Source organism: Rhopilema esculentum, chromosome 13 (genome assembly GCF_057945365.1).
Source record: "Rhopilema esculentum isolate cy_ngs chromosome 13, ASM5794536v1, whole genome shotgun sequence".
In the NCBI taxonomy this organism is placed as follows: domain Eukaryota; kingdom Metazoa; phylum Cnidaria; class Scyphozoa; order Rhizostomeae; family Rhizostomatidae; genus Rhopilema; species Rhopilema esculentum.
In genome coordinates this window covers 1,573,683-1,601,447 of record NC_142827.1, presented here as the reverse complement: position 1 = coordinate 1,601,447, position 27,765 = coordinate 1,573,683, and the positions used below count along the sequence as shown (strand labels likewise).

The 27,765-nt window shown below is 35.9% G+C and overlaps 2 protein-coding genes across 3 annotated transcripts; one reads left to right on the top strand and one right to left on the bottom strand.

The window, feature by feature from the left end:
* The first annotated feature begins 846 nt into the window (after positions 1-846).
* On the top strand, positions 847-8,711 carry LOC135692061 (uncharacterized). The gene is made up of 11 exons (XM_065210084.2): positions 847-970; positions 1,943-2,007; positions 2,655-2,741; positions 3,692-3,748; positions 4,310-4,390; positions 4,745-4,848; positions 5,643-5,722; positions 6,430-6,474; positions 6,824-6,911; positions 7,280-7,337; positions 7,534-8,711. Exons 1-11 carry the CDS (start codon positions 942-944, stop codon positions 8,424-8,426), a joined length of 1,587 nt encoding a protein of 528 aa, XP_065066156.2. The 5' UTR covers positions 847-941; the 3' UTR covers positions 8,427-8,711.
* A 132-nt stretch (positions 8,712-8,843) lies between these two features.
* On the bottom strand, positions 8,844-27,106 carry LOC135691890 (nuclear protein localization protein 4 homolog). 2 transcript variants are annotated; one of them, XM_065209886.2, is made up of 19 exons: positions 27,001-27,106; positions 21,842-21,896; positions 21,235-21,315; positions 20,963-21,075; positions 20,347-20,490; positions 20,081-20,129; positions 19,558-19,652; positions 18,768-18,891; positions 17,960-18,046; positions 17,368-17,460; positions 15,990-16,076; positions 14,730-14,928; positions 14,341-14,378; positions 13,493-13,615; positions 12,974-13,045; positions 12,153-12,248; positions 11,286-11,402; positions 10,293-10,404; positions 8,844-9,163 (listed from the first exon to the last, which is right to left on the bottom strand). In XM_065209886.2, exons 2-19 carry the CDS (start codon positions 21,860-21,862, stop codon positions 8,976-8,978), a joined length of 1,839 nt encoding a protein of 612 aa, XP_065065958.2. In that variant the 5' UTR covers positions 21,863-21,896; positions 27,001-27,106; the 3' UTR covers positions 8,844-8,975. The 2 variants fall into 2 exon arrangements, with proteins under 2 accessions (XP_065065958.2, XP_065065959.2); XM_065209887.2 differs by lacking the exon at positions 27,001-27,106 and adding an exon at positions 22,856-23,925.
* Positions 27,107-27,765: the final 659 nt, after the last annotated feature.

Sequence of the window (27,765 nt, the reverse complement as noted above, 5' to 3'; positions counted from 1 at the left end):
TTTATTCCAAGACTTTTGCTATTATTGTTTCTATCATTGACAGCTTGTGATAATGGAGAAGCTGATTTAATACTTTCTGTGCAATTTTTATTCGAGCCTAGGTTGGTTATGGAAGATGTTTTCAACGATAATGGACAGCCTATTTATTAAAACAATGGAAAGTCACTGGGCTTATAGGGGGAGTTGCCCCTCTAATAAGGATGTTTAAAAAACCCTGATAGTGAAAATTCTCTTGAGTTTAATATGTACCCTCTTGGAAATAGAATTTCTATATTACCCCTATACTCATCTTTTTGTACGAAGCAAAGGTAAATTCTCACTGTTTTTTAGAGTTTTTTCATTAAAATGTCATAAATCATGATGTCATTTATCGAAATAATTTTAAAATTAGGTCCAATATTTAATATTTTGCGCAGGGAAGTTTTTAAGCGAAACTCGATCGGGGGAGGGGGGGGGGATTTTTTCGCAACTGCTCAAATGAGGCTCGTCAATGTTTCGATTGTAATGATGTTTTATGTTTATTCTATGTGTCTAAGGTTTTATGCCAACCAGCCACATGAATTGGTGGATTTTCACAGAATTATGGAGTTTTGGGTTTTTCAAAATTATTTTGTTTTTTAATTGTTTTTCTTCAAGTCCTGAGGCTTTCCTTTATTTATCTTGATTGTCCTATACTAGTTTTTATAACGAGTAGCTTCTTATAAAAATGATGTATCCCTACGTTTCGATGTGATTCTTTTGACAGTGCATAAAACTTCAAGTCTGAATTAGTTTTTTTAAAATATTTGCGAAAACTGATAGAAAATTTGCCGCATTCCCACTAGTTTAATGACAGAGTGGCAAAACAAAATAGATTTTTTTTAGAGTGCGAAAGAGGCCGCGTGGGGTTGAGGCTGCACGTTATGGACCGACGAAGCTGAGAAGGGGATAAACACACCAAAATGACAGACGAAAGATCTGTAAACTGGGCGTAAGTTTCTTTTGAAGACTTAATTATGAAATTGACAAGTATCATGAATTATCATGTTCAAATTTTGAAGCCCATTAGCAAGTTTCTGTGATAATTTGACGTTATTTGAAACGAACCAGAAGGCATGCACGCCTCCTCTCCTCTCATCTCACAAGAATTCAAATTCATTTTATATTAATTATTTAGCAGGGTCTTTATATTTTATTAAAGTCAAGGTATACAAAAAAATGTAAATTAGATAACGCTAAGAATTAGTGGATTGGTTTTTGTTATGTCCTTTTGGTCTTGCACACTTTTTTAAACCTGGAGGTTAATGTAAACCATTCAGAATTGATTTACATATACAAAGAAACTGAAGCTTTGCCAGGGTTGAATAGATGTACCGAAAATAAATCACCTTTGATACGAAATTTGTCCTAAATATTTTAGTGAAAGCAGTGATTCCCATCACAAAATGTTCATGACCCATAATGTTATTCATGTTTGAGAGTCATAACTCTGTACAAAAACCATGGCAAAACCATGTTTAACAATGGTTGTACCATGGTCAGTCCATGTTTTTCAACCATGGTTAACCATGGTTTGGCACTGAAATGACCATGGTACAACCATGGTATACCATGAATGTTAAATGGAACCCTTTGCCCAACCATGGTCTGACCATGGTCTGAACCTGGCTATACATCTGAAAAATAGAAGATATTAATCATTATCTAACAATTATGATTTATACTGATATAAAAGAGGCAGAAAATAGTTTTATTTTATTTGCTAGAGATACCCTTGAGAAAGAACATGACAGAACCATAAAGTATTTTCCCTCTTTACTTTTGAAAAGATTTATGGTTTGATAGTTCCACTAACTAACTTAATCTAACTTCATGAGACTTTTTTATTCTCAGTGACACAAGCCAGGCTTTATTTGTTTGTTTATTATGAGAGAACTGATGCTATCTAGTTTCTGTTTTATAGTGAGCTTATCCACCACAAGAGACTTGATTTATCAAAGAAGGATCTAACATCACTGAATGGAATAGGTGAGTTATTCTTATTTTCTACTTATTTTCTTATTTTGACAAGCTCAAAAGTAATTAATCTTGCAAGGAATTGGTGTGGTAGAGTTTTCAAAGGTTGGCAACAATTAAAATGGCAACATTAGCATTTTATGTGATGTTGTCTTAACTGAATTTACAATAAAGAGCTCTAGAAACAGAAATGGTGACATTGGATTTCACATTTAATATTGTTAAAAAGATTAACACAGATTTTATCTGAATGTAAAACAAAATGTCAAACAACATTTGTTTGTGTGAACAGGATGAATGGTTCACACACAAACTCCTTCTATATATTTTTGCCTGTTTCAAGCTCTTTCAAGTATGTTTGTAATTCAGTTTAAGAAATGTCAAAAGAATGTAACCAAATATCATCAAAAATCATCAAAAACAAAATTTGGTTTTTTTGCTTTTTAGATAGTAAAAACATGGCAAGTGCTCAGTCCATCAAGCTCTTAGAATTTTCTAGGCGCTTGCAGAGGTGCTTGATCAAGCTCCAGAGCCTATCCTTGCTTAAAGCATCTATAACCAATATAGACCACAAAATATTTAACCTTCAGTTACAACCTTGAAAAAATGTCTTGATCTTTAAAAGCCCTTTAATTTTACATTTCTTCAATTTTCTTCAGCTAAATGCAAGGAAGTAACTTGGCTAAAATTGTCCAATAATGCAATTGAGAGTTTGCAGTGTTTGAAAAGATTAAAGAACTTGGTTGGTAAGTCCACCAGTCTATGTGTTTGAAGTCACTTCAGAAGTAAAAGCATTTAAAAGTAATTTTTTATCACAGGCCACACTTTGTCTCTCCATGGTTAATGCCATATCAGACATTGATTTTCGGGAAAGGGATGAGTAGCTTCAATATGCCACCTGGTATTTACCTTAAGAAATAAAGAACTAATACCGTCTTGGCAATCTGATATCAGAGCCTTCCTAGTAATCTTATATTTAGGGTGTTTTAGGGCTTCCAATTGGATGGACACTATAGCGCTCGAAGACACAGCAGGGCATGAAAATCGCTCTTTTTCATCTTTTGAAATAAAGAATGATTTGCATCATCTGGAACACTTCGTAAATCCAGAAATCAGAATTAGATTGACTAGGTCAAAGAAAGGGGCAGGACTCTAGAGCGAGTTTTGAATATCTTCTTATAGCCAAATTTTGTTGTTGTTTGTCTTTATGAGACCAAAAATGCCCTATAAACATTTTGGTATTCTGGTTAAGTGTTTAAAGGAGAATAATGTGAAACTGATTGAAATAATGTGAATTTTTTAATCACATGTGTAACGTATCTTTCATGCTCGATTTGTAGCTCACATGAAATTTTGAATGTGAAAGGCCTTGTAATTCAAAGGTTGGAGGCTAATAATCACTCCCACAGTTTAGTGAAAAAATTTGAATTGAAATAACAGACAAGGAAATATAGCTGGGCTCTTGGAATAGCTTGCTGAAATGGAAATTTTTTGTGAAAATATGCTTGGCAGTTCAGTCTTTTTGATGACTGTACAAAGGTGAACAGCACTCTTGCAAATACCCCTACCTCAAATGACAGACTTTACCATTAGTATTCTGATTATGGGTTACGTGTTTTTTAATTTGTGACGCATTGTTTGTGCATGCAACACCATGGATTATCTTACCTTAGAATTAATTTTTATTTGTTTCTAGTGTTGAATGCAAGCAACAACAAAATATCAAAAATTCATCACATATTACACTTGCAAGGTAAAAAAATCAAACTTGAATTTTGTTAGACTATTAATGTAAGTCTTGAGTTTTTTAAGTCTTTAAATGTTTCATTGGCATAGAATTCTAGGAAACATGAGCAGAATAACGATAATTGGTGATTTTTTCAATATTCAATATTGGCTGATTTGTTAGAGTAAATCCAAAAACAGTTTATATATTTCGTAGTTTATCTGTTTCATCTTAAATTGCTTTTAATGACTTTTTGTGGTATTGGAACTTATACATCCTTTTATGCTTTTAAGCTTCATAGAGAAAGAACACATTTCCCTGAGTGTCAGAACTTTGCTTTGTTTTACTGATGACCTTTTCCCATTAGATTCTACAAGCCTAAAGATGATGACTTTTTTAACTATAACAGTTAGTCCTTCAATATGCATGAAGAAAATGTTCACTAAATATAGCAACAACAACATTTTATACAAAGCGAATTTAAATTTGTAACTGGACTCCAAAATTTTCTTATTTGAGAGTTTGGAATGACTTCTAACACAATAGAGTACAATTTTAATCGTTTGTTATTCATTTTTATTTTTCTAGATCTCAAAGCTTTAATTTTGAACAACAACTGTCTGGAATCTGTCCAAGGAATAGAGAAACTGTCATGTCTAAATGCACTTGGTGAGTACCTAGAATTTAGTATGCCAAGTCAAATAAAAAGTGTTTGTAATTATACCTCTGTGGAATTAAAAAAAACTTACGTATGATCTCTTGGAATTATCAAGTCAAACTATTAATAATTTGTATGAAAAGTTATTCGATTTATTCCACTATTCCTCTTTCTAATACTTCAGCTGGGGGCTTGTTCTAGCAGAAGGTCAATTGGCTAAAACAAAAAGAAGTTACTTGGGCTAGAGGGGCCATGGCACCCATAGCTAGCTAATACATTGAAAAGGCACAATATTATTTGAATTCTAGCTTTCCTTTGTGAAATTATCATTCACTTTATATCAATGAATTTTCTTTCTCTTTTAGTTTTATCGCAGAATAAGATAGAGTCTATTGATGTTTCCAGCCTAACAAACATTTCAAAGTTGTCCTTGTCACATAACCAGTTTAAGGAGGTGCCGGACCTTCAGGTATGTTGTAATTCAGTATTTGTAACAGAAAAAGGAGGCCGGAGCCCCCCCACCCCACAAAAATTTCCAAACTGTACTATGTTTCCTTTATAAGGGTGTACTGAAAAGGAAGCAATACAATCGGCAGCTGCCAGTATATGATTTTTGTTGTGACAGCATTGGCTTGGAAGGGAGGCAGTTTGCTCAGTATGCAGTTCAGTTTTTATACGAAGTGCGGTTTAGATCTCCTTTAGTTGATCCTCTTTTACTATTTAGTAATTCAGCAAAGTATGGGAAAGCAGGAAAATTCTGCTTACATGCTATAGTTAGCTTTATTTCACACAAAAAGGGAAATTATAGATGATGATCAAAATGTGACCAAAATACCAAGATAACAAATGCCACAGACTATATTTGGCAAGAATAGTACAATCGAAGTTATATATTGTCAGTATTCAGAACAATCACCCTTCCCACCCTTATTTTTCTAAAATTTCTTAATTTTTTTCATAACACTTTAAGAAATAGAGGGAAATCATTAAGCATGATACTTTTAGTCAGGCCTGGTCATTTGAGGGGAGCCATAGCTCTTGCTCCCTTCCAGGCTCTTCTCAAATGCTGGAAGGGAGCTGCAGATTGCTCTCCAAAATTTGCTCTAAAAAGCAAATTGCTCTCCTTGAAATCAATTTTTCCATTGTTTAGATTCTTATGTATCTAGAAATATCTCACCTGGAGATTACTTGGAGAGCTGTTTTCTGCTCCCCTGCTTAAAGTCTTATGACCAGGCCTGTTTTAGTTTTATTCCTTCATTTCAGAATCTTTCCAACCTCAAAGAGTTGCGAATGAATGATAACCAAATAGAGGATATTCCAGCGTCCATATGTCACTGCAAAAGGTGAGCCGATTCCAAGCATATTCACTTTTTGTGCTCTTACATTGTTAGAACTCAAATTGATGCTTTTTGCAAGACTTAATGAAGAATAATATCTCCTTTAATGTAAGCCCAGCCTAATTTTACTTGATTGAACTTACTGCTTAATTTTCAAAGGAGGATTTTTATTATTCATTTTCATGGAATTTCATTAAATACACAGCAAATTGAAAAATCACTTGAAAAAATTGAAAAAAGTAAAAATGATTTGAAATTAAGCTTATTAGAGATAAAAGAAAAAACAATGAAATTGGTCAAAATACTACAGTTCTGCTACAAAATCAAATCTTCAATGTATGGCCCAAAGCTGTTGTCTCCTTATATCTATAACAGTCAAATCCCGGCTTTTTATTTTGTCTAGAATATTGTCCTGGAAAAGGGAAGTAAATGAATGACCATCAGGAATTTCCACTTTTTTCACCCAAGGAGATGATGTCACCATGAAAAGAACTAAAGAAAACGCTCGAGTGCTCCTTGATCCCACCTACTGTTAAACGAAATTGTAGGTGTTTGTGATGGCCTACTCAGTTGTATGCAACTGCTGGACGTATTTTGTAATTGTGGATCCAATCATTTTTTTCAACATGGCTCACTCCACAATTATCCTTTTACAACTAGTAGTGTCGATCGTCTGTTGTCAGTTTAATTATAAACTTTTGCCTATTTTTCAGCTTGAAACTTGCTGATTTTGGAAACAACAGAATTAGTTCTTTTGGGTAAGATCAGATTATAATTCTCAAGTGTTGTTTTTGTTTCTTTCGGTGATTTTAGGAGTTGTAACAAGGTCCTCTATTCTCGGCCTGTCGTTTCTAACCCTTGCTTGAAGTTCATTGTCTTTGGCAGCTAATGATGCTCAAAATTATTTGATTTGCTATTAGACTATCATGGAAAGTGGGGTTGCATCATAAAAACTATATGGCTTACATTTACCCGTTCATTGAAAGAAGGGTTGTTAAACACACGCATAAATTATCCCTGACATTGTAATTCAATCCATTTGTTCGTCTTTAGACACTTCTATCCATGCTTCTTTCGACACTATTATCTTCGATTGATCGATTTCAGTTTCCTGGAAAAGCTCAGCAAGACTGGAATCGAAAACCTGAACTTGAAAGGGAATCCAATATCCAGCTCACCTGATTACAAGGAGAGGGTAATACTTTTATTCCCTTTTCATTGTTTATCTTTAATAAGATGCTAACATTACTCCGTCATTTGTGAAAAACGCAGAAAGAGGACACAGTTTTTGTCAGCCTTACAAGATGTTGATCAGTTGTATAATCCTATTGATCTTTCGCCATACAGTGATTCGGCTACAACAGCTCAAAACGTCCTGAGTTAGTGCTATGATGGAAAGTCGCACTCCTAATGATTTAATGCTGATAAGTTTTGTGGACTAGATCCACGTGTCGCCAAAATTTATTTTCACAGCATTGGAATATGTTTGTAAAGATTTCGAGGCATGTAAAATTTATACCATTGTTTGGTTATAATTTTACTCAATCTGAACTTATTTTGAAGGTCGTAAGCGCGTTGTCGAGTCTCAAGATTCTAGATGGACGACGCCTTGAGCAAAAAGGTATGCATCAAAAGTTATTATCATCTTTTGAACTTCTTATTGATTCATATTTACGGTAACGATTTTTCGTGATGTTAGTATATGTTTAGCTGTATTCAAGGGGAGTGGAGGCAGATCTCTCTGGTTTAGCCAAAGTCTTTGAATTTCGAATTTGTTGTAATACATTAGAAATTGAGGCAGCATTTTCTGATTATAGCAGCTGGAGAGGCCTTGAATTTGTCAGATAATACGAGCATTGTGGGGGAAAATGCTCCAGATGAGAGCAAGCGTTTGGAGACCAAGAAACAGGAGACGGAGAGAGAACAACAGGGTGTAAAATCGAAAAAAGTTGGAGGTTTCGTTTCAAGATTTAAGGATACAAAAGAAGTTGAGAATTCTGTGGCATGCGAAGTAGAGAAAAAACTAAAAACTGCTAAGCAAAAACGCAGGAAATTAGATAAAGAAAAAAGTGAACTGAATAAAAACCTTGAAGCTGGAGGAGTTAAGATTGATGATGGCAGGAGTGGTAATAAAAAGAAAAAAAAGTTTGGTGAAAACGAAAAGAGTGGTAGAGGAAATACCGAAAAAGATGGGGCCACAGAGGTTGGAAAGTGCATTGAAAGTGGTGAAAACAAAGATGGTACTTTGGGAGATGTTGATGCGAGTTTCGAAAAGGTGAAACAGGGGAAAAGAAAATTGGATAGTAATGAAAATCGACAAAAAATGAAGAGAGGTAAAAAGAAAAGAGTTGAAACGGAAATTGATACTGAAACGAAAGAGAAAGTCAAGGTTTTCGAGGAAAGTGAAGATGCTTTGGTTTCAGTGAAACAAATGTTGTCTAGTGAAGAAGCGAAAAAACTATCCGAAAAAATTGCTAAGGGAGGATTAAATGCAAAAGATAAGAAAACAAAGAAAAAGAAACTGAAAATTGAAGAAAATTCAAAACGGAAAGAAAAGGGTGTTAAGAAGGCAAAAACTCATGTTGATAAACGGTCTGGGGTCGTTTCTGTAGAAATAGTTAGGCCTGTTTCAAGGAAGATGAAAACAAATGACTTCATAGATACTAAGGGGAATTACGATTTCGGTGCAGGAGAAAGCGAGGGGTGGTAGATAAGGGGGTGGGGGTTTTCAAAGGAAATAAATAGAAAATTGTTTTAGTGTTCATGAATCTGTATACAAGATTAGCCCTCTGGTAAGAAATATAGCACTAGTATGTCATAATTCTCAAGGATAAAGGAAAAAGAGCAACGTGCCTGTCTTGTTATATGTCAATCAATGTTAAGTTAAAATAATAAAAAACCGGGTTTCAACTGAATTAGCCGATTGTTCGTAAATCATAGTGCGAAAGTTCCTCTGTTACTAATAGATTTTATGACGTTATTTTATTTTTCATGAGTAATTTTGTCCTAGTTGTTAAGTTTCTTGAAACGAAAAGACTTTTCCGTGTTGAGGCACAATTCGGCGTGGTTCACAGTTACGGCATCATGAAAATAGAACATTTCTTAGAAGGTTCACAAGAAAATAACATTTTCAACATGACATGTTTAACAGTTGCTATTCAAATTTACGCAAAAATTAACAATATTGTTTTTTAAATAGTTTTACTTATTAACGACTGAAATGTACTGATAGTGCAGCGTGTATTCAAAATATATGCTATTAGCTATGTTTCGGTAGTCCGCACATTTCACACGAGTCTCCGCTTGATCTGTTAATGAAGGTACAATGAGAACAGGTCCATGAGGGTTCCTCTGATTGATCGGTGTCCATCAGCTCTACGGAGCCAGTGCTATTTGTCGGACTATGACTAAACTTTGCGCCACTTTCTTGCGTGGGTGAGAATGAAGCTGCATGGCAAAGAAGAAAAAGTTCAAATGTTATGGCTTCTTTGTCGGAGTTCTTTAATGCTGTTTTGACCATAGGGTTAATGGGGTGTTATGAACTAGAATGTCAATTGGAGCCCAAAATACAACAAACAAATACAACGCAAGACAATCCAACACAACACAAACCAACACAAAGCAAACCAACGACACAACGCAACGAACTAATCACAACAAAACACAACGCACCACAGCATAACGCACCACAACACAACGCACCACAACAGAACGCAACACAACACAACACAACACAACGCACCACAACACAACGCAACACAACACAACACAGCATAACGCACCACAACACAACGCACCACAACACAACGCAACGCAACACAACACAACACAACACAACGCACCACAACACAACGCAACACAACACAACGCACCACAACGCAACACAACACAACACAACACAACACAACACAACACAACACAACACAATACATTTATTAATGACACAAAACCCGAGAACCTAGAAACTACATAAACAAAAAAAATAACCCACAGCTTCAAACAAGAAGTTTCTTATATTGGTCTCAACGCACTTTGAAAGTCCACCAAAATTAAAATATTTCCGAATCTCCATTATAACCTCGGGTTGAATTTTTTAAAAACTAGTCCAATAACTTCCTATATACAAACAACCGGAAATTTTATGTTTTCATAAAATAGATATTAAACACATTAGCAATAAGAAACTCGAATCTAATTGAATTTTATTTTCCACCAAAAATAAATCAAGTTTTTTAAACTAGAGATTATATCAAAAGGCGTAAAACCCCACTTCCGAATTCGTAAAGGCAGGTTGAGTGAAAGCCAATTTAGTTCGAGTCTCAGTATTGATCTAAACTAAAAAGAACTGTGAAATTTTGTTTTGTATTAAACTGTTTAGTGAATATAAGGTAGTTTGTAATCTGTTATTTTAAAATATAAGGTAGTCCCTCCTCTGCCATTTTAAAATATGAACCGAAACTGACTGAAACTGGAACTGAAACAACACCGGACTGGATTAATTTTAATCTGCTTATCACTTTGGCTCCGGGGATCTTGTGAACATTTATTTTAAAATCATTCTTCAAAGAGAACTGACCGTGCGCAGCGATTATCTGCATCACAGTGGCCCACTCTTCTGATTTAGTGAAATGGTGAAAAGCATCTTCGTTCTTGTTCTTCAGCGCTTTACAAAGCTCGGCGACGCGTTCCTGAAAGAAATCCAACATGAAATTTAAGCATGTTTATTCAATCATTATTCAACCCTTCTATCATCCTCATCATATCTGTGAGAACTCAAATGTTTTCAAGTTCATTCCTGGTTTACAAATTGAAATTTGCCGTAACTATTTTCTGAAAAGTTTACTCTTGCCTGATTCCTATCCACCTCTCGAGGAAATAATTGGGATCCCCATACATTAAGATTCTGTACAAGTATCTAAACACTCAATGAATCGCAATATATTCTCATTTCTTTTGAAATTTTCACCCCGTATAATTTTACCCCCAACTTTTGAAAGATATTATCTACATTTCATTTTATAACGAGTCTTAACAAAGGATAAAATATCTCCTACATTTCAATTTGACACAGGCATTCTCAGTTAAAGATACAAAAGAAAAGATGGAACATCTCGCATTAGTATCATTATGTGAGCTTATTTGTCCAACTGTTACCTGAGCTTGATAAGAATGAGGCCCAACTAACGAGTCAAAATTAACCAGAAAGGTAATAGTCAAATTTGGCTAAACCATCAAAAAAATCTAACTTAGATCTATTTCTTAAAATGCTTTTGGAGAAAGAAACCAGAGCAAAACAGATGATATTTTTTTGCGTTTAGAAATAATATTCCCTCTCCATCTTTTTTTTAAATAAAATTTCCAATTCAATCGCCTGCCCATCTCTCCGACCCCGTACTTTTGAATATCGTTTCATGTCTTTGTATCGTAAGTCGATAATTACTTTCTCAAATAAAAAGCCATTACACACGGGCTCACCCCTTCATCACACAACTGTAGCTCGTAGTATTATGCGTAATATATGACAAGTGAGGATAGAACGATAGTCATGCATAGGAATTAAGTGCCTCACCTTCAAAGGGAGCATTTCTGTAGTAGCAAGGAACACAAGAAGATGGAAATCCATCAAGGCTGTTGTGATTTCGGAGGCTGGGAACTTCTCGATGTATTTCATAAACGTGTTCATGTCCTAAAATAAAAAATGACAGGTACTTGAGAAAAATGACACCTTTTTCAGTGCTAAAAAGCATCGTGTTGAATGTCGTGTACAGCGGGGAGGATCTAAACGGTCATGGGCTACGAGTACATACCCTAATAATCTGAATCCCCCTATCAAATACTCGATGGTAAAGAAAGGGCTAATTGAGAGAGGGCTTATTCGAGGAGGGGGAGGCTCAATCATGCCTGTGAAGATTTGAATCTTACTTAGTCACCTAAATGTACATTTGGTTGGAAAAAGTCTTTCTGTCCTTGGGCTAGCTTAGTTCATGGACCGTAACACCCGCGAATCGCAAATTTAGGACGGTTTCTGTCGTCTTGAATCTGTTGAAAATAATCTGGTTTGTGTAAATCTGAAATTTTTGTTTCATTAGTCATTAATCAAGTTAACTCTAATCTAATGTCGTGGAGAGACGAGCAACTCCCGTTATGCAGTCATTTGCGGTGAACTAAGACTACTGCCAAGCATGCCAAATGGCTGCAAGGACTGCGGTTAACTCAGTAACTGGATCGTCTCTCCAAGAAGTTCGTGGGCACGTGCCATAAACTTCAAAGTGCTTGAGGATGTAGTCCAATGATATAGAAGCGCCCTCTATATCAATGATGTAGCCTACCTTTGGTCAACACGAGGTGGATCACATTGTCTGCCTCCATTTGAAATTGCAAATATCGTGAAACAATCCACTCTCGAGCAAAGAAGAAAAATCTTAAGAACAAATACCTGCTTTTGTCCCAGGGCTTCTCGGTTCTCGATAAAAAACGGATGTTTCTTTTCAGGGAAGGTGAAATTAGGCGACAGAGGAAATGCAGCCGGTACCTGGAGCGAAATTTAATATCATTATTTTGAAGTCAATCTTTGAAAGTCTTAACAGTTAAGTTTCCCTGTTCGCCCTAGATTCGGCGAAAGCGAATCAAGGAAGAAGCGAATCAGCGAACGAAACTTGTCGCTCAGTAGCTCAACGGAGTTTAACTGTAAGGAAAAGGAACTAGATAGGTAAACTTTGCGCGTGCTCATTCGCTCAAAGACGAGAAAATCAAGTGGATACAAGCCTTACGGTCATGTAAATAGGTTGTATTTTACGAGAATCCTTAAAGGGATATTCGACTACCCCTGTTTTAAAGTGAATATTTTCAAGTGATTTAAAGAGGGAACAATCTTATTACCATCTTTCTCTCTCTTTGGCCGCTTGAATGAAGCCAATGTTCCCGAGTTCACTGATCAAGCCATGGAAGGATCTTTATATTTCCTTAGTTGGATTATTTGCCTATCTTATAACAAACGTGCGAAGCGTTGTTATTCTGGACCATTGACATAAAAAGTGGAGCCGTTTTTAATTCAGGGCTTTTATTAGGTTTTAATAAGAACATTCTATTTTCTTCCTATAAACTTTGCAGACTTACAGACCTCAATCGAAAAAACATCATTGGAAAACCATTTCTGCAAAACCTATACTACCGAGTATTTGCAGACAACAATTGAACAGTATCAAGTTTTGAGTTGAAGTGAATCGAGATAATACTTAATGACGTCATCCATCGTACCTCTATTAGGAAAAACTCTATTGGCATTGGTCTTGCTACTTTCGTCACCTCATTTTTGTATGTATCAATCACCTGAGAAGATCAAAGCAAATAAAGATACCTCAATTCGAAACCAAGGAGCTTTGCATTAAAAGATAAAGTTTCACGCCATTTGTGTCTTGCAATTCAAGACAGGTGTAAACCAGAAGACGGCAAAAACAAACACCACATAATTTTGGAAGACTTGTGTTTGGAAAGTGAGCAATAAAATATCTTCTGATAAACAAGATATGGATCAGAAGTCAGAAGCAAAATGGGTGTAACGATTGCACAGTACATTTAAATGGTTTTATAAAATATGAAGAAAAACTGGATGATAACGATCAATGAGGCTGGATATCATAATAGCATATGGAGGCCGTTTATAGGTTCAAACAAAGAAAAGAAGCGAGAAGTTTTATGGCAATTCAATTCAACTGTTGTGCTACAAAACTGTCATCTGAATGGTTTTACCAACTGATAAATTAGCTCACGAATTACCTTGTAGAAGACGTCAGGAACATACTGGCTACTTGACGATTCCTTTACATAACCAAGCGAAGAGTCATCTAATGTTGGTACTAAACAATCATCTCTCACAAGTGCCATGCACTGATTTGATACCTGTTGGGAAAACATACATACACAGGGGTGACATAAGTTGTGCCAGCAGGCAGGAATGGGCGAACACGTGTCTAGACGAACACGTGACTATATATAGAACTATGTTTGCATCGGCTAAAAAATTCTGACCTCAGGTTTGTTTGTACATTGACGAATATAATTTCAGTTCCAAGCTTTGGAGTCACTGTACATTGCTATCCAGTTATGGGTTCACTTTACCCTGGGTTACAAAGTGTGACTGTGAAACCCCGTTTCGAAAAACTCGAGTTGTATAAGGGATTTTGAAATGAGTAAATGGTAATTTCCACACTTTCTCAACCAAATCTTGGTGGGGTTTCAGGTTATTCCTACTTTTGGCTGTCCAATGATAACCCACTAGAAAATATTTTGTTTTTGGGTGACCTAGTACAACCAAGTTGGAATCTTCATTCTATTTCAAGTGGTCACAAAACCAGCCAAGGCCAATTAATGGATTAACCAGGAGAGGTCGCACAACACTTAAGATAACCCAGCAGAGGTCGAACGACACTTATCGTCCACTCCTTTTTTATTCTTTGTTCAAATCTCTTTATTATTGGTTTTCAGACTTTTGAGATAAACATCAAATACTTAGAAGATTGCCTACAATAGGGTTTTGATTGAAAAGAATCGAGTAGAAATGTTGCGCCAAGATTGAACTGTGAAGTGATTGTAATTCTGTTGGGAATGTGAATATTTGTGTGTACCTGCCAGCCATCAAAATGTATATGATTCTCTTCATTGCCTGAAATGTAAAATATTGTTCATTGAATTGCCATGGAAAAGACTCAATGTTCTCAATAAAATCTACAGCTGAACATCAGCAAACATTGCCCCTGCCAAAATGGTTGGCTGCTTTTTCTGAATTTCTAGAGGCAAACTCTGTTGTGCAACCAGCTAGAAAATTCCATAAATAAATACCAACGAAAACTTTGACGAGCCAGCAAAGGACTAGAAAGGGGTTTCTAAAATGCATTTTACCGAACATTTCTGCTCTAGTGTTGTTGTACCCCAAATTTTTGAGAGCTGGCTCCACCGCTTGAATTAGAAAAACCTATTGATTATAAAAAGAGCGGCAGCCATTCAAAACACATACCTGATACAACAACGGTAACAAACTTTGATCCAAACTTGCTGTTCGATGAAAGCTTGCAAATATTAGGATTTTGGGTTTGGAAATCAGCTGCTATGATGGTTTCCTGGGCACTTAAGAAATGTGTTCCAATGTGCCGTAAATGTTTAACTGTGCCATTTTTGGTTTCATCGGCTATGAGATCCGTAAATATGCATCCAACCTGAGGAATTCAAGAGAGGGAATGAAACACCTTTAAGGGAAGAAACAACTTAAGACACGAAACTTAGGCTGGAAATAGATGAAAGAAATGTCCTATATTTAGAAGCGTCTTCCTTTGTTGTTCTGGGGTGTGAAGAAGCTGACGTTTCAGCAATTTTAATGGAAGGGTGATATTGCTTTGTTGTCAGTTCATACTGAAAATGCTGAGACGTTTGTTGTCGGGAGGTTTCTTGACTGCTGGTACAAATTTTCTGCACTCCAATGAGATTTGTTCATTGAGCGAATTTGCGATGAAAACTTTAGGAAACCAACTGCGTGGGGACGGGCGGGATCGAGTCATCAAAAAAAATTAGGGGAGGCTCAACTGCTCCTTGCAGTCTGTAAATCAGAACAGGTTCTTTTGGATCAGCAAAAGGAGGGTCTTAAAACTTGCTTAGACCGAAAGGCTACATTAACATTTGGCGAATGAGGAAACACCTTGATATAGCATTTTTTTCATTTCGAATTTTGAGCATTAAACGTCGGCGCATATGAAGACAACTATGCTAGTTCAAGAGAAAGACAGTGAAGGATAAAATGCAGGCAAGATATGTCGTCTAAGACTGCAATGCAGAGTTTTAAGCAGTTCAGCAGACCTCAACAGAATGACAATGAAATAGAATTTTCAAATGGAGCAAATGAAGATGTTGATTATTATGAAAACAGAAAACACGAAACTGATGCTAAACCTATAATGTTTGATGTGCACTCCACGGCAGTTGTCGTATACCACCCAGGTCTTGAGCGATGCTGGTCCTGGACTACAAAGTGGCCTATGAAACTACCTGTGTATATTTATACCTATCCAGTACTAGTATCTATCTCTCGCGTTGCGTTGGTTGATCTGCCTGTCAATTTTATGTTCGATTTGTATATCGTTAATTTAACGGCATTCGTGGAGTTGTTTTCTAGAATATGTTACTTGTTTAATGAGTTCAAGTAAAGTATTCTGTATCTGTCAGTTCTTTTCCTCTGTCCTCCTCCATTTTTCTATACCTGCAACAACACTGAGACGTAACATACCTTTCTCAGTCCTAAGTCAGCAGCCACCCTGTCCACAACCTCGGCATTGGGATCGTCTTTAAATTCAATACTATCTCTGGTACTTTCCTTAACAAAAAAGAGAAAATATTTTGACTAAAATTCATTGCAAATCGAATCTATTCTAGAACAACCTCGTTAGCTGTTTCATGGATGTCGCTTTATGCTGAGGTTAGTGGCTTTTCTACTCAACTTGATGTTAGGCCTAAGGTTAAAAACGCGCACTTCTGCGGTTTGCTGGATGATAGAAAATCCTGTCAAGCAAGAAGTATTGTCCGTTCTTTTTAATTTCAAACAGGCAAATGCACTCCCCTGTTATTTACTATTTTGATCTATAATTAGCAGTTTTGTCAAAATTATCGCAAACGGGCCGGCTGCACCGCAAGACATCCATTAGAGGTCCAATTCCATTACTGGGAACTAAGCCTAATTTTGGACGGGGACGTGCCATTTTGGTTCAAAATTTGGACCCATAATTCCTCACCTTTCTGAAAAATGTGACCCATAATCATCCTTTGCTCAAAAATCTCAATATCACCCACCAATTTTATACTTTCATTTTTAATTGGATATTCATTTTGTGATTGGTTCATTTCTCTCCTAATAATTTTGAAATATTTTCCTAAAATGGTGCCCATAATTCTGCATGTTTCTTCCAATGCAAATGGTACCCATAATTCCGCACATTTTTCAAAAACTGATGACGATAAATCTGCACTTTTCAGAAAAAGTACCCCTAAATGACGACACGTAACCGTACCTCATACGTATTAATGTAACCCCCCCTCCCTCCAAGGGATAATCGTAGCAACAGCCATATTTTACAAAGTATTTTACTTATACAACTTAGGTCTTTTGGGGGCCCCCGGTATCTCGTTCCTTGGATCATTCAAAACTAATGACTTATAATGGCTTAGGGGAGTCCGGTAAAGTAGATTCGAAAGCAAGCCATTTCCTGAGATAATTTCAGTGGCGGTCTTATCCTTATGTCAGTGCACGCGATAAAGCAGTCAGAAATCTTTAATTCAGAATGGACTTGAGGCGTTATTAACCTTAGCTGAACGATAAAAGGAACCCCCAGAGTTGTTTTAACATGTGTGAACGACTGTGCTTACAGAGAAAGCTGTTGGACGCAATTCAATTTGAAAAAACATGAAAAACGATCAGTGTTGTTTTTTCTGCATATCTATAGAGGGAGGAACAAGTTTCCTTTCCTTTTCCTTTTATAGAACAGGCCACTTCATTTTCTAGAAGTCTGAGGCAGATTTGTCACAGTACACAACATAGATTCACATAATCTGATTGAACTTAAATTTAAAGAATATAAAATGCATATGAAAACTAACAGACACAGCCTTACCTGTGGAGGCTCATAGATAACAGATACAGTTGCTCGTATGCCAAGTGGAACATTGTCATGCTTCTCATAAGAACCATAGAGAATGCCAAACCTCTAAATATCAGATCAAATTATAAATTGTCTTCTGCTATGATGAGTCAACACAGAAATTACAGCCAAAAACAGGCATTTTCAATCATTCAATACTTAAGTCTCTTTCTTGGTTTTAGTTTTAAGAATCATTGAATTTACCAAAATCATGCTTCATGAAAAGACATGATTTGTAATGAAACTTTAATTACAACTACCACATACAAATCAATTCTTCAACATAGTTTTCAAACAGTTTGATGTGTCAAATTTCCAGCTTTATTGTACTTGCACTGGTTGTGCTACCTTTGCAGTCTGCTAAGCTTCAAGACGTGCTGCAGCAATGAATCCAGATAAATACAATTTTAAGTTATAATAATTTATGTGAAGAATTCATCAAAAACTGGGCCATAAAAATGCTTGAGCTGGTCTTGGGTAGAAAATAAAATAGACTCCTGTATAAAATGCTGAATACAATACATAAATTTTGAAGATTACTCATAAAAAATCTATATTTTTTTACCTGATAACCAGTTTTTCTCCAGTAGTTCAAAAACCTATCCACAATCACAGAATTTTCAAACATGATGTTGTCTACATGTCTGTATGGCTGCAAAGGGCAAAATAAGAAACTGTTGTTACTTAAAGCAGTATTCAAAACAAAACTTATATACTGCAAAAGTTTAATTGCACAAAGAAGCCAGTCACATTACATGGTTTATTGGATGAGAAGTAAATGACTGAATTTTGGCCCAGGCCGGATCCTCTGTGAAGATTTTAGCAAATATGTGGCTGATCATGTGCCTTGAAGCAAAATTTTTCATGGAGGAGCTCAATTCATAGCTTCCAGTTTAATTGTCATAGTAAAACTCTATTGTCAGTTCTATTTAATCATACAGCTTCTCCTTGCTATTTCTTAAGCTTTGTGGCACCAAAGGCTCATATAAAACTTGTCTTTCAAGTGTTATATACGACCACAAAAGAAACTTATTATTCTGATCTTAACATGAATTCGTATCAGTCCTGTACTGAACAATAATATAAACACATTTGCTGTAATATAAACACATTTTTCAATGTAAAATTGCCTTCCATCGTTTAACATGCATATCGCATCATGCGATTTTCTAAGTGGTCAGGGCTGTAATTTAAAAATGATTTCCGGGACAGCAAGACAAAGTTTCTCTAAATTACCATTGTCCTCTAAAGTATTGGGGGGGGGGGCAGTTGTCTTTCCTCGCCCCCCAGATGTCCACCATTGTTTTTTTATTGGGTTAACTGATATCTTTCATTTTTTATTATCACACTGAAAATACTCTAAAATACTTTACCTGTCTCTGTAGTGTAATGGCACTTGGTTGACATTTTGTACAAATTCCTTTTGGCCATGGTGGATGCTCAGTGCACCCAGGCTTTATCCTGCAACTTATATCTTCTAAAGACGCAAATTTTCCTCTGAAGGAAAAAAGCGCATATGAAATCAGGACACAAGTTACATCATATAGTATCTAAACAGGGACATTCCCTTGAACATGGGACTGGGATGTCAAATTGTTTTGCGGACAAGTCTTGATTTCAAAATCATTTCAGTAACAAAAAAATACTATTCCATTATATTATGGAAATGACATTTTCATGGGCTGTTCCCCACACTGGATATTGTAGCAAAAAATTATTTTCAAAATAGCAGTATTCAACCAATTATTTTGAGGTTATGAGAAAAATGCTGACATTTATTGAATTAAGTGTTATTTGATTAGGTGCAGATAAACCAGGGAAATCAAGCAAGTTGACGTAATGTAAAATGTCTTCAGATATGACAAAGAAGATTACCAAAATTACTGGGGGAACTGTATCAAAAATTGTCAAGTTTGCCAACTCCAATAAGGTGCAAACTAAGAGAGGGGTATTAATTGAAAATCTTTATATAAGCTATAGAAGTATGTTATAACTTTTTAGAGGTCAGAAGGACCTTGACAAGATGTCAAATATTAATGATCAAAGAACCACACTTTTGGTGTTTCTTGTAGAATATGTAATGTATGGGTATTGTCAGAAGACATTTTAAAGGGAAATAGTTTTACACATGCATTGCATAATAAATAATTAAAGGGAACCAACCTACTAGCTCCACTTCTTAGTTTCTTTATGTATGCGTGGAATGCCATGTGTTTGACAGGTGGATTCAATGTTTTTAAATACTCTTCATCATACGGCTGTAAAAGGGACAAATAAAAGGATTACAACTGAACAATAATTCAAACATTTTATTTTAGTACCTCTGAAACATTTAGTCATTGTACTCAGTTCATTGTCAAATGGATCTGTATGAAGTAATGTGTGACTTTGAAATACCATTGTGTGCAAAAAGCCTAGGTGTATCCTCTCAAAACACTAAAATTGATGTGAGCATGAAGCTAAACCTCTGCACCTTAAATCTAAGGACATCCTGTATTCCCAGGTGGGTTCTATGGATATATGTTCTTTGCCAAATTCTGCTTCTATTCACGGACTGGCTGCTAATCAAGGGCTGCTGCTGGAACTGAAATTTTTCAGTCATTTTTACTATCAGTTGACACCAGCTCAAGCTATTCATAAATTCTCAGACGTACATATTCATAAATAGAGCCTATAGGTTTCATACCTCCAATGGTGAGCAATGTAAGCATTTCCCGTGTGGACCATGGTGACATCTAGAAGATAAATATATATATATACATATTTATTTAATTACCCTATCTGGTGTAAAGAACAGGGTTGTTTTTAGTTACTACTCTGAGTTTCAAGCTTAATGCCAACATCAGGCATCATGTTTTTAGTGACAATAGGTTATTGACTTGATGACATATTGCAATTGATGGTAAACATTGTTGCAAATTGTATCAAACTTTGGCATTGAGTTCAACTTACAGTTGCGGATCTCGATTTCTGTGAACAATTCCTTCTTCCTTTGATAATGTTACATCTATTTCGTCTTCAAAAACCCAGTCGTCTGAGCTTTCTTGTGTTGTTGCTGGTTGCACCTCTTCTTTCACAAACAACATATCTCCATGCCTGAAAGAGATGACAAAACCAATGACAACTTTAAATGTTTTCTTTTTTTCCTATGTTTTTCAATAAATACCTGACATACATGCTATACAGTTAAAAGTTAAGTGTGGAGAACTGGATGGTTCTGAAATGCTTATCAAAACTTTATGCTTGACCCAGTTGTACTCTGCTTTCAAGGCATCGAGCACAATGTAGTCAATTACTTTTTATACAACACTAACTTGTGGGTTGGGCCGGAATCCGTAAAGTAGCAAGAGCTCATTTACTTTCCATTATCCTAATGCCCCCTGTCCCCTGGAATGCCTTTACATAATTCAAATGGAGAATTTTCAAGCATGTGTGTGCACTGTTCATTATCAAACCCTTAATTTCTCTTGATAAGATTGTTTGTTATTCAGGGCTCTCTCAATTTCTAAATAAACTTAGGTTTTTGGTTGCTGAATACAACAAATAAATAACAGTAGACACCACCCACCTTAAACCAATGTCTTTGATTGTGTGCGAATCGAGCTCCTTTATTAGACCAGCTCCATCTCTAGATCTGAATAAAGCCCAACCATTTTTATTAAGTTGTAGGTCATCACGTACCTAAGGATGAAGAATAATACAAAAATAGTTTTAATTTGCTGTAGAAAAAATGCATTTGACATCTCAGAATCATTCAAGAAAAAATATGCCAAATTTTTAAGAGATTGTTGGCATGTAAAATCTGTGTTATAAAATCTCAAATGAAATAATAATATGAACCTTCTTGTATAGGGTTTTTGGCCTATTGTTTGATGCCAGTTCAATCCTCTTGGTTCCTTCTTTGGACTGTACCCTGAGGATCTACACAAAATAGAAAGATTTGCTGATTATAAGGCAATACCATAGAAAGAATAAGAAAACTTGAGGAGCACCATTGATTGATAAAAGTAACAAACAAAAGTAATCAAAAGTTACGCCATAGAAACAAAAGTAATCATTCATTTGAAAAAAAAAGGATTTTTTATTTTTGAGAGGCACAAACCATTGAACAGAACTAGAAATATGCATAATACAAGGGAAGCAATATGTAAAAGTTTTTGCTAAAAATTCTATTCAGTTGAAGCACTGGTGCTAGAAGCTAATTGCTTGAACATTGAAATAGGCTGGTTGTTGTAACTTCTATTCTTTAGAGCTTGTATACACTGAATAAAGGGCTCTTGCATGTAGTTGCTGTTATGGATGCTTTCACTAGTCAAGTTAAACTGCCCAAAATTCCTGTTTTAAGCCCAAAAACTAGAATTTCTTTAGAATAGAAAGATCCATCCTTTTTTTCATAATCTCACACTCAACAGCAAAACAATGAAAACTGTAAAACTGGTGTGCTTACCATAGGAGCTGATCTGGACATTTTTGATGATATCGGAATGTTAGATACTTCTTAACTGCAACATAAATAATATACAGTTATGAAATGTGAAATGAAAAATGCTAAATGTAGAAATAAGAAAAAACAAAAAGTATGAAAGAAAAAAAAATAATTCAAACTTTTGGTTTTTCTCTGTCCTTTGAGATAGCGTTTGAAAACATATGATCTAGTCTGGCTAGGGGTTTGATCTGGCACCTAGGCTGCATTTGATAGTAAAAATTCTTAAAAGACCAACTAGAATTTTTGTATGAGCTTTATTTCTAAAGTTGAGGGCCCACTAGCTTTGCACTGATAGAGTAGAGTAGATAGAGTAGAAATGTGACAAAACGGCGAGGCTCACCATAAACGTCTAGAAAATGGGGCTATACGTATATTTTTAAGTGCAATAATAAATTTTAGTTCCACATACCCGTGCACTTAAAAACTTTGTGCCTTTGAAAAATCACTGTGATCATATGCAACCGACACATATAAATAATTAACTGAAGCAATTTGAACTTTGTTTAAAATACGATTTCTGAATGATGGTCTGGTTTGAATTACTTTTACTGGAATCGTCTGGTGTTTCACAGAGCTAAACATACTCTTTATTCCACAAAGCTTTTAAACAAATTGTCCATCAAAGTCAATATTGTTCATCGACGCCGTGATTTCTTCGACAATTTACAAGTCGTTAAATGATATCCAGTTTCAATAATATCAACATTAAGAATAATTTATCATACAGAGGGTGCATAAATTGCTGCTGCTAGCGTTGAATGCACTTTTTTAATATGCAACGATATAAAGATTTTAGGCCTAAATTAGTATTCACAAATGTTTACACAATGTAATATAGCTTAATGAAATGCAGATAATAACTTCCCGACAAAGCTAGCCTTTGTTCGATTAATATCATTTTATTTCGTTAAAAATATTTGTTTTAGCAATGAAGGAACTTTCAATATTTTTTTAAACAAGCTGCTGTAAACAAACCTTTCTCTGACACAACCTCGATTGAATGTCATCGTTCTGGAGGATCTGCCGCGCGGAAAATGTGGCACCTTTCCCCGCGTTATCCGAAGTTGGGTAATATATTGGCGGGGAAACCTTGATTCCAAAAGAGGGTGAATCTAAGTTTTCCTTGCGTAACTTTATTTGGAGTTTTAAAATATTTTTCGGGTCTCAATGTCAAAAGGATCATCTCGGCGGTCTTTTCTGTGGAGTTTTGAAAGTGTTTCGGACTAGCTTCGACTGTGCACAAAAAGAGACGTACAAAACTGATCTTCCCGACATCCTTACTCTTAATTAATTTTTAATCTTTGACAAAATTACTAAAGTTTTAGCCAGACAATGCAGGCATGCTTTTGTGGACACCGTTTTTTACGTTGTGCTTAAAACTTTCCAATTGAACTAGATATGGTTGTTCGAAATCTAGAATAACAACAACTAATTTTCTGCACCAGTTTGTAAATTTTTTCAATGCCATTGTTCACAAGGCAAGTTGAAATTTCGTGCTATTCTTGTTAATCTCAAAAAAGCTCAAATTGATGGCAGTAACTAGGCCATAATAATTTGGTCAGATTCTTATGAAAATGAAACAAAACAGCTAGAAATTTTTAAAACTATATTTGTTAAAATATCATGTCGCTTTTGGCCCCTTATTTTGAATTCAAACTATCTCTTGGACTAAACACAGTAAAAGCATTGATAAAACTTTTTCATCCTAAAAAATTTCATCCAAAGTGGGAATGCCATTGAAAGTGTAAATTTAGAGTTCACGTGCTCTTTTGGTTTTAGCACTTAGTCTGCGGGTCTTTGTCTTTGTACATTGGTCTTCAGGATCTCCAGGGTTGGTCTTCGGATCTCGGACTTTGGTCTTCAGTTCTTAGTCCTAAGGAATCAGTCTTGAGCACTACGGTCTTCGGACTTTTTGACCTAGGTCTTCGGGAATTAGTGCCTGGGGTCTCTAGGCATTGGTTCTTGGAAATTATTTTGATTATTTATTTATTAAAAACGTTTCTTAACTTTCATGACAATTATGTACTCGAAATATCTTAGATTATGAGGTTATCAGAAAACAAAACCACTTATGGCTTAATGTTAAAGGTAGTAGAATTTGGAGGGCGTCTAAACAATAATTGCTTTTTTGGTAGTCTAACATCACACGAGCACTTTTAAACAGTGGCAGAAATCTTGGGGGCGAGGGGGCGGTCACCCCCCAATACTTTGGAGAACAAGTTCTTCTGTCTAAAACAGCGGGGAAATGCGACATCGTCTCATTAAAATAATAGGCTTGCACTCCCCCCAAATATTTGACCAAGTGCCCGCCCCTACTTTTAAGAAAGAATGAAATACAAAGATTTTTAAATTGGAGCAAATACTGTGAGCCAAATTTCATGTACCAATATGTTGAAAGTACCAAATTTTATGACAGGAAAGAGTTCCGTTATTTGAGTTTACGTATTTGCGTGATCATAGCTACGTAGGACGCACAGCCCAAAGATTGGGGGATTGAATAAAACAGCATGCCCCTTCAAACATTAGAAACAAAATTGTCCATCTAAAAGAACAACCTACTCGGTCTTGCAGATTAAAAACAAAAACTAAAAGATGCGATTCTGCAATCGGACAGCATTTACTGGAACACCCAGACCGTGCAGAAAACTATAATGGCGATATGTTTGGAATGATTGGCAGAGCCCGGTTGTTTTTCCATCAATCTACGTGAAAACAAAAATCGATAATGTGTAAACAGAATAAGTCTATTTTTACCCTAGGGCTCCGTTAATGATATTTTTTATAGGCAAGTGGCACTGATTTGGCAACCTTTTTACAATCATCCTTTACCCGAATGTTGTTGCTTCGCTAAGATAAAATGCTTGAATAGGCCTGAACTTCGATAAATTTTTGGAGCCCCCAGCTCCTTTATTTACTACGCATAGGCCTTTTTCGATCCAAAGCTGGGTATATTCACTTCCTAGCTTAGAGTTTTCGTTCTATGTTCTAACGTTTTATACTCCATTTATCGTCAATAAATCTACAACTTTTTGTTCTTAACCAAGGGGGTGCTCCCTCCTCGATTAGTTTAACTATTGAGACAGTTCCTTCTCTCAAGAAATCCCTTGCATACAAATCCCCTCATAGTCCTGATAGTTTGATTATCTATTGTAACTAGTTAGTTTCATGTATGGTATCATTTTAATGGCATTTGTATGTAGTGGAATTTCAAAATGAAATGAACTGAACTGAACTCCAAAGAGTGTCAGACAAATATTTGCTTTTTGTACTTCCAAAACATTGTCAGCAAAATACCATTTTCCACAGATAACTGATATAATCAAACTTGTAGCAATTATTGATACCGTTGTATAAAGACACCGTTGTATTAAGAAAGTTTAACTGGTTCACGTTTTTATCCCAATCATTTCGAAAACAGTTGTATCCATTATCAACCAATTACGGGAACTGGTATTTCTATGAAATAAATATTACGTCCTTTCATTAAAACACTGAACCTCTGAATGACGCCAACCAGATGCATCAATTTTTCGCGCTATGGGGGTATGAGAATTGAAACGAGGTAATTTTTCCGACGTGTGTCGGAACTAATTGCAAAAAAACACCACAAAAAACTTAGCGAAACCTCTGCCTGGATCAAAAGGAAGCTGAATTTTTGTTTGCTTAGAATTGCAGTCATTTGCGTTAGAGGTTCTAGGTCCCGTCAACATCTTGTCCCTATTGGTGAAATGGGTGATCTTGACACCAGAAACAATTTATCTCGTATGGTTATTAAAAACTTTATACATTTTTTAGACCATTTTTTGTTCTTCTCATTATATAACAACACTGAAATATTGTGAATTATAGCCTCTTTTATTTAATTACTTTGGTAAATCTATTACTTATTAATATCTGTTTAAAGTGGGGGTCATCAGGGTTTTGCGGAAAAACGGAATTAGAAGAAAATTTCTCGCGGGTTACGGAAATCTTGCAATTTCTCGACGGAAAGACGGACTTCTCCACACATGAAAGCGCGCATTGTCACGAAAATGATACACGGAATACGGAATTTTTATAATGTTTTAAGAATATGGGGAATTATTTACATGTTGTCTTGTAAAAAAGGGCTAGGCCACATCTTGGTTTTTCTGATCATCATCACTAAACAACAATTTTGGGACGTGAGACTTTGGCTAAAAGTGATCGGAGCTGCGGATTTCAACTTAAAATTGTGCGAAACGGCGGATTTCGATCCCCCTTGGTGACCCCCACTTAAAATATAAGATTTGAACTGTCACACCTGAAGTGACACAAGGCGGTGAGGGTGCGCGCTCGGGAGCCGTTTCCTCTTGCGGAAACAGCCCAATTTGTGCAGTATTTCAGTGCCAGGCCTTTCTAAACAGGTCAAGTTTTTCGGAACATTTCCTGAAGTTTCAGGCGTCAGCAGCCTTCAAATTTAATTTTTCTTTCATGTTGCCTTCTGGAAAAGCTTTTATTCGATTTCCTACCCGAAAAAATTGGCTGCCCAAATCTATAAGGCCCCTCTCAGCCCCCTGACCCGAATGCCTGTGCGAAGATCTTATCCAGGTTATCAACAAAATCAAGCTGCCTTCACCTCCAGTTTCAACGAGACTCTCGCACCGCGCGGCTGGTTCAAATCCTCCAGGCTGATGACATTGGAATTCAATCAACGTCAAAAGCTTACTTCAGTTGTACTGGAAATATTTAAGCCTTATTCTCAGGGATAATAAAATATATAGCATTGAGCTAGATGTAAATTTACCGATGATAACTTTCACAAATTCTGATCTGACAAAAAGTTAGGCCTACAGTTTTGATTGTATCAAAAAAGTCAAAAGCCAGTTAGGCCCTTTATACTACCCAATGGCAAAAATCGATAAATCCAGTTTATTCTGAGCCTAATTATCTGCTAACCCCTGTGATTCTGGAAACCCCTCTATCATTCTCCCTCTAAATACCTAACTCTCTCGTGCCGTTGAATGCTATTTTCTTCTTTGCTGTCAACCCAGACCCACTATACTGCTTTTATTTCTTATTGCAAACTGAAATTTTTGCAAGGATTACTAAGTTTAGAAAGACAAAGCAAAATTTTTCTATTTTGAAGCATCTCATCTTACCTTCAGCCGCGTCAAATTATTCTTAAATTGTAAAAAACTTTTCACGTCTTTTTTGATGACATTACAAGCCAGTCAGCATTATAAAACTGCCTCGTTGTTAAATCAATTGGCCTCGCTTTAGAATGTATTACGTAATTTTTACACTGACTTTTATCCCTGGTCACAGAATGATCTCGGGGAACTGAATTGTGAAAAGATTCCCAGGGCCAGACGTAAAGATATGCACAACCCATATTTTCTTTTATCTTCATATGCCAGCAAACGCATTTATTTTCCAGAAGAAAACCATCTTGTATTATCTTTCCAAAATATATCTATTCGGACCCCCTCTTTGAAATGAAGAAAAAATTTGTAAGACACACAATGAAAATAAATGGAACAACTTGCTAATATTCTGTACTTGGCAAAGCTGCAGAGTGAATTAGAGGAATAAGTAGGGAGAGATGAACAAATACGTGTGGCTTACTGTCTTCCGAAGATTCATATCCCGGAAAGAGTTGGGCGGAAGAGCGTTCTCATAAAAATAATCTTCGTTTTAATCAATTTCTATTATCAAATGATGTATCGCTATATTTTTTTTAACACTAAGCTAACGCCTGTTTTGCTAAGCTGTTTGAAAAGCAGCACTATGCACAAGGAAGATTCATATTATTTCTCGATTATACGCAAAGCCTCAAGGAATTTCTTTATATTTGACATACCATCAATATCATGAAATTGTTTACCTTGAATTGCCTCCTCGCCTCAAACAGTGTTAACCAAGCT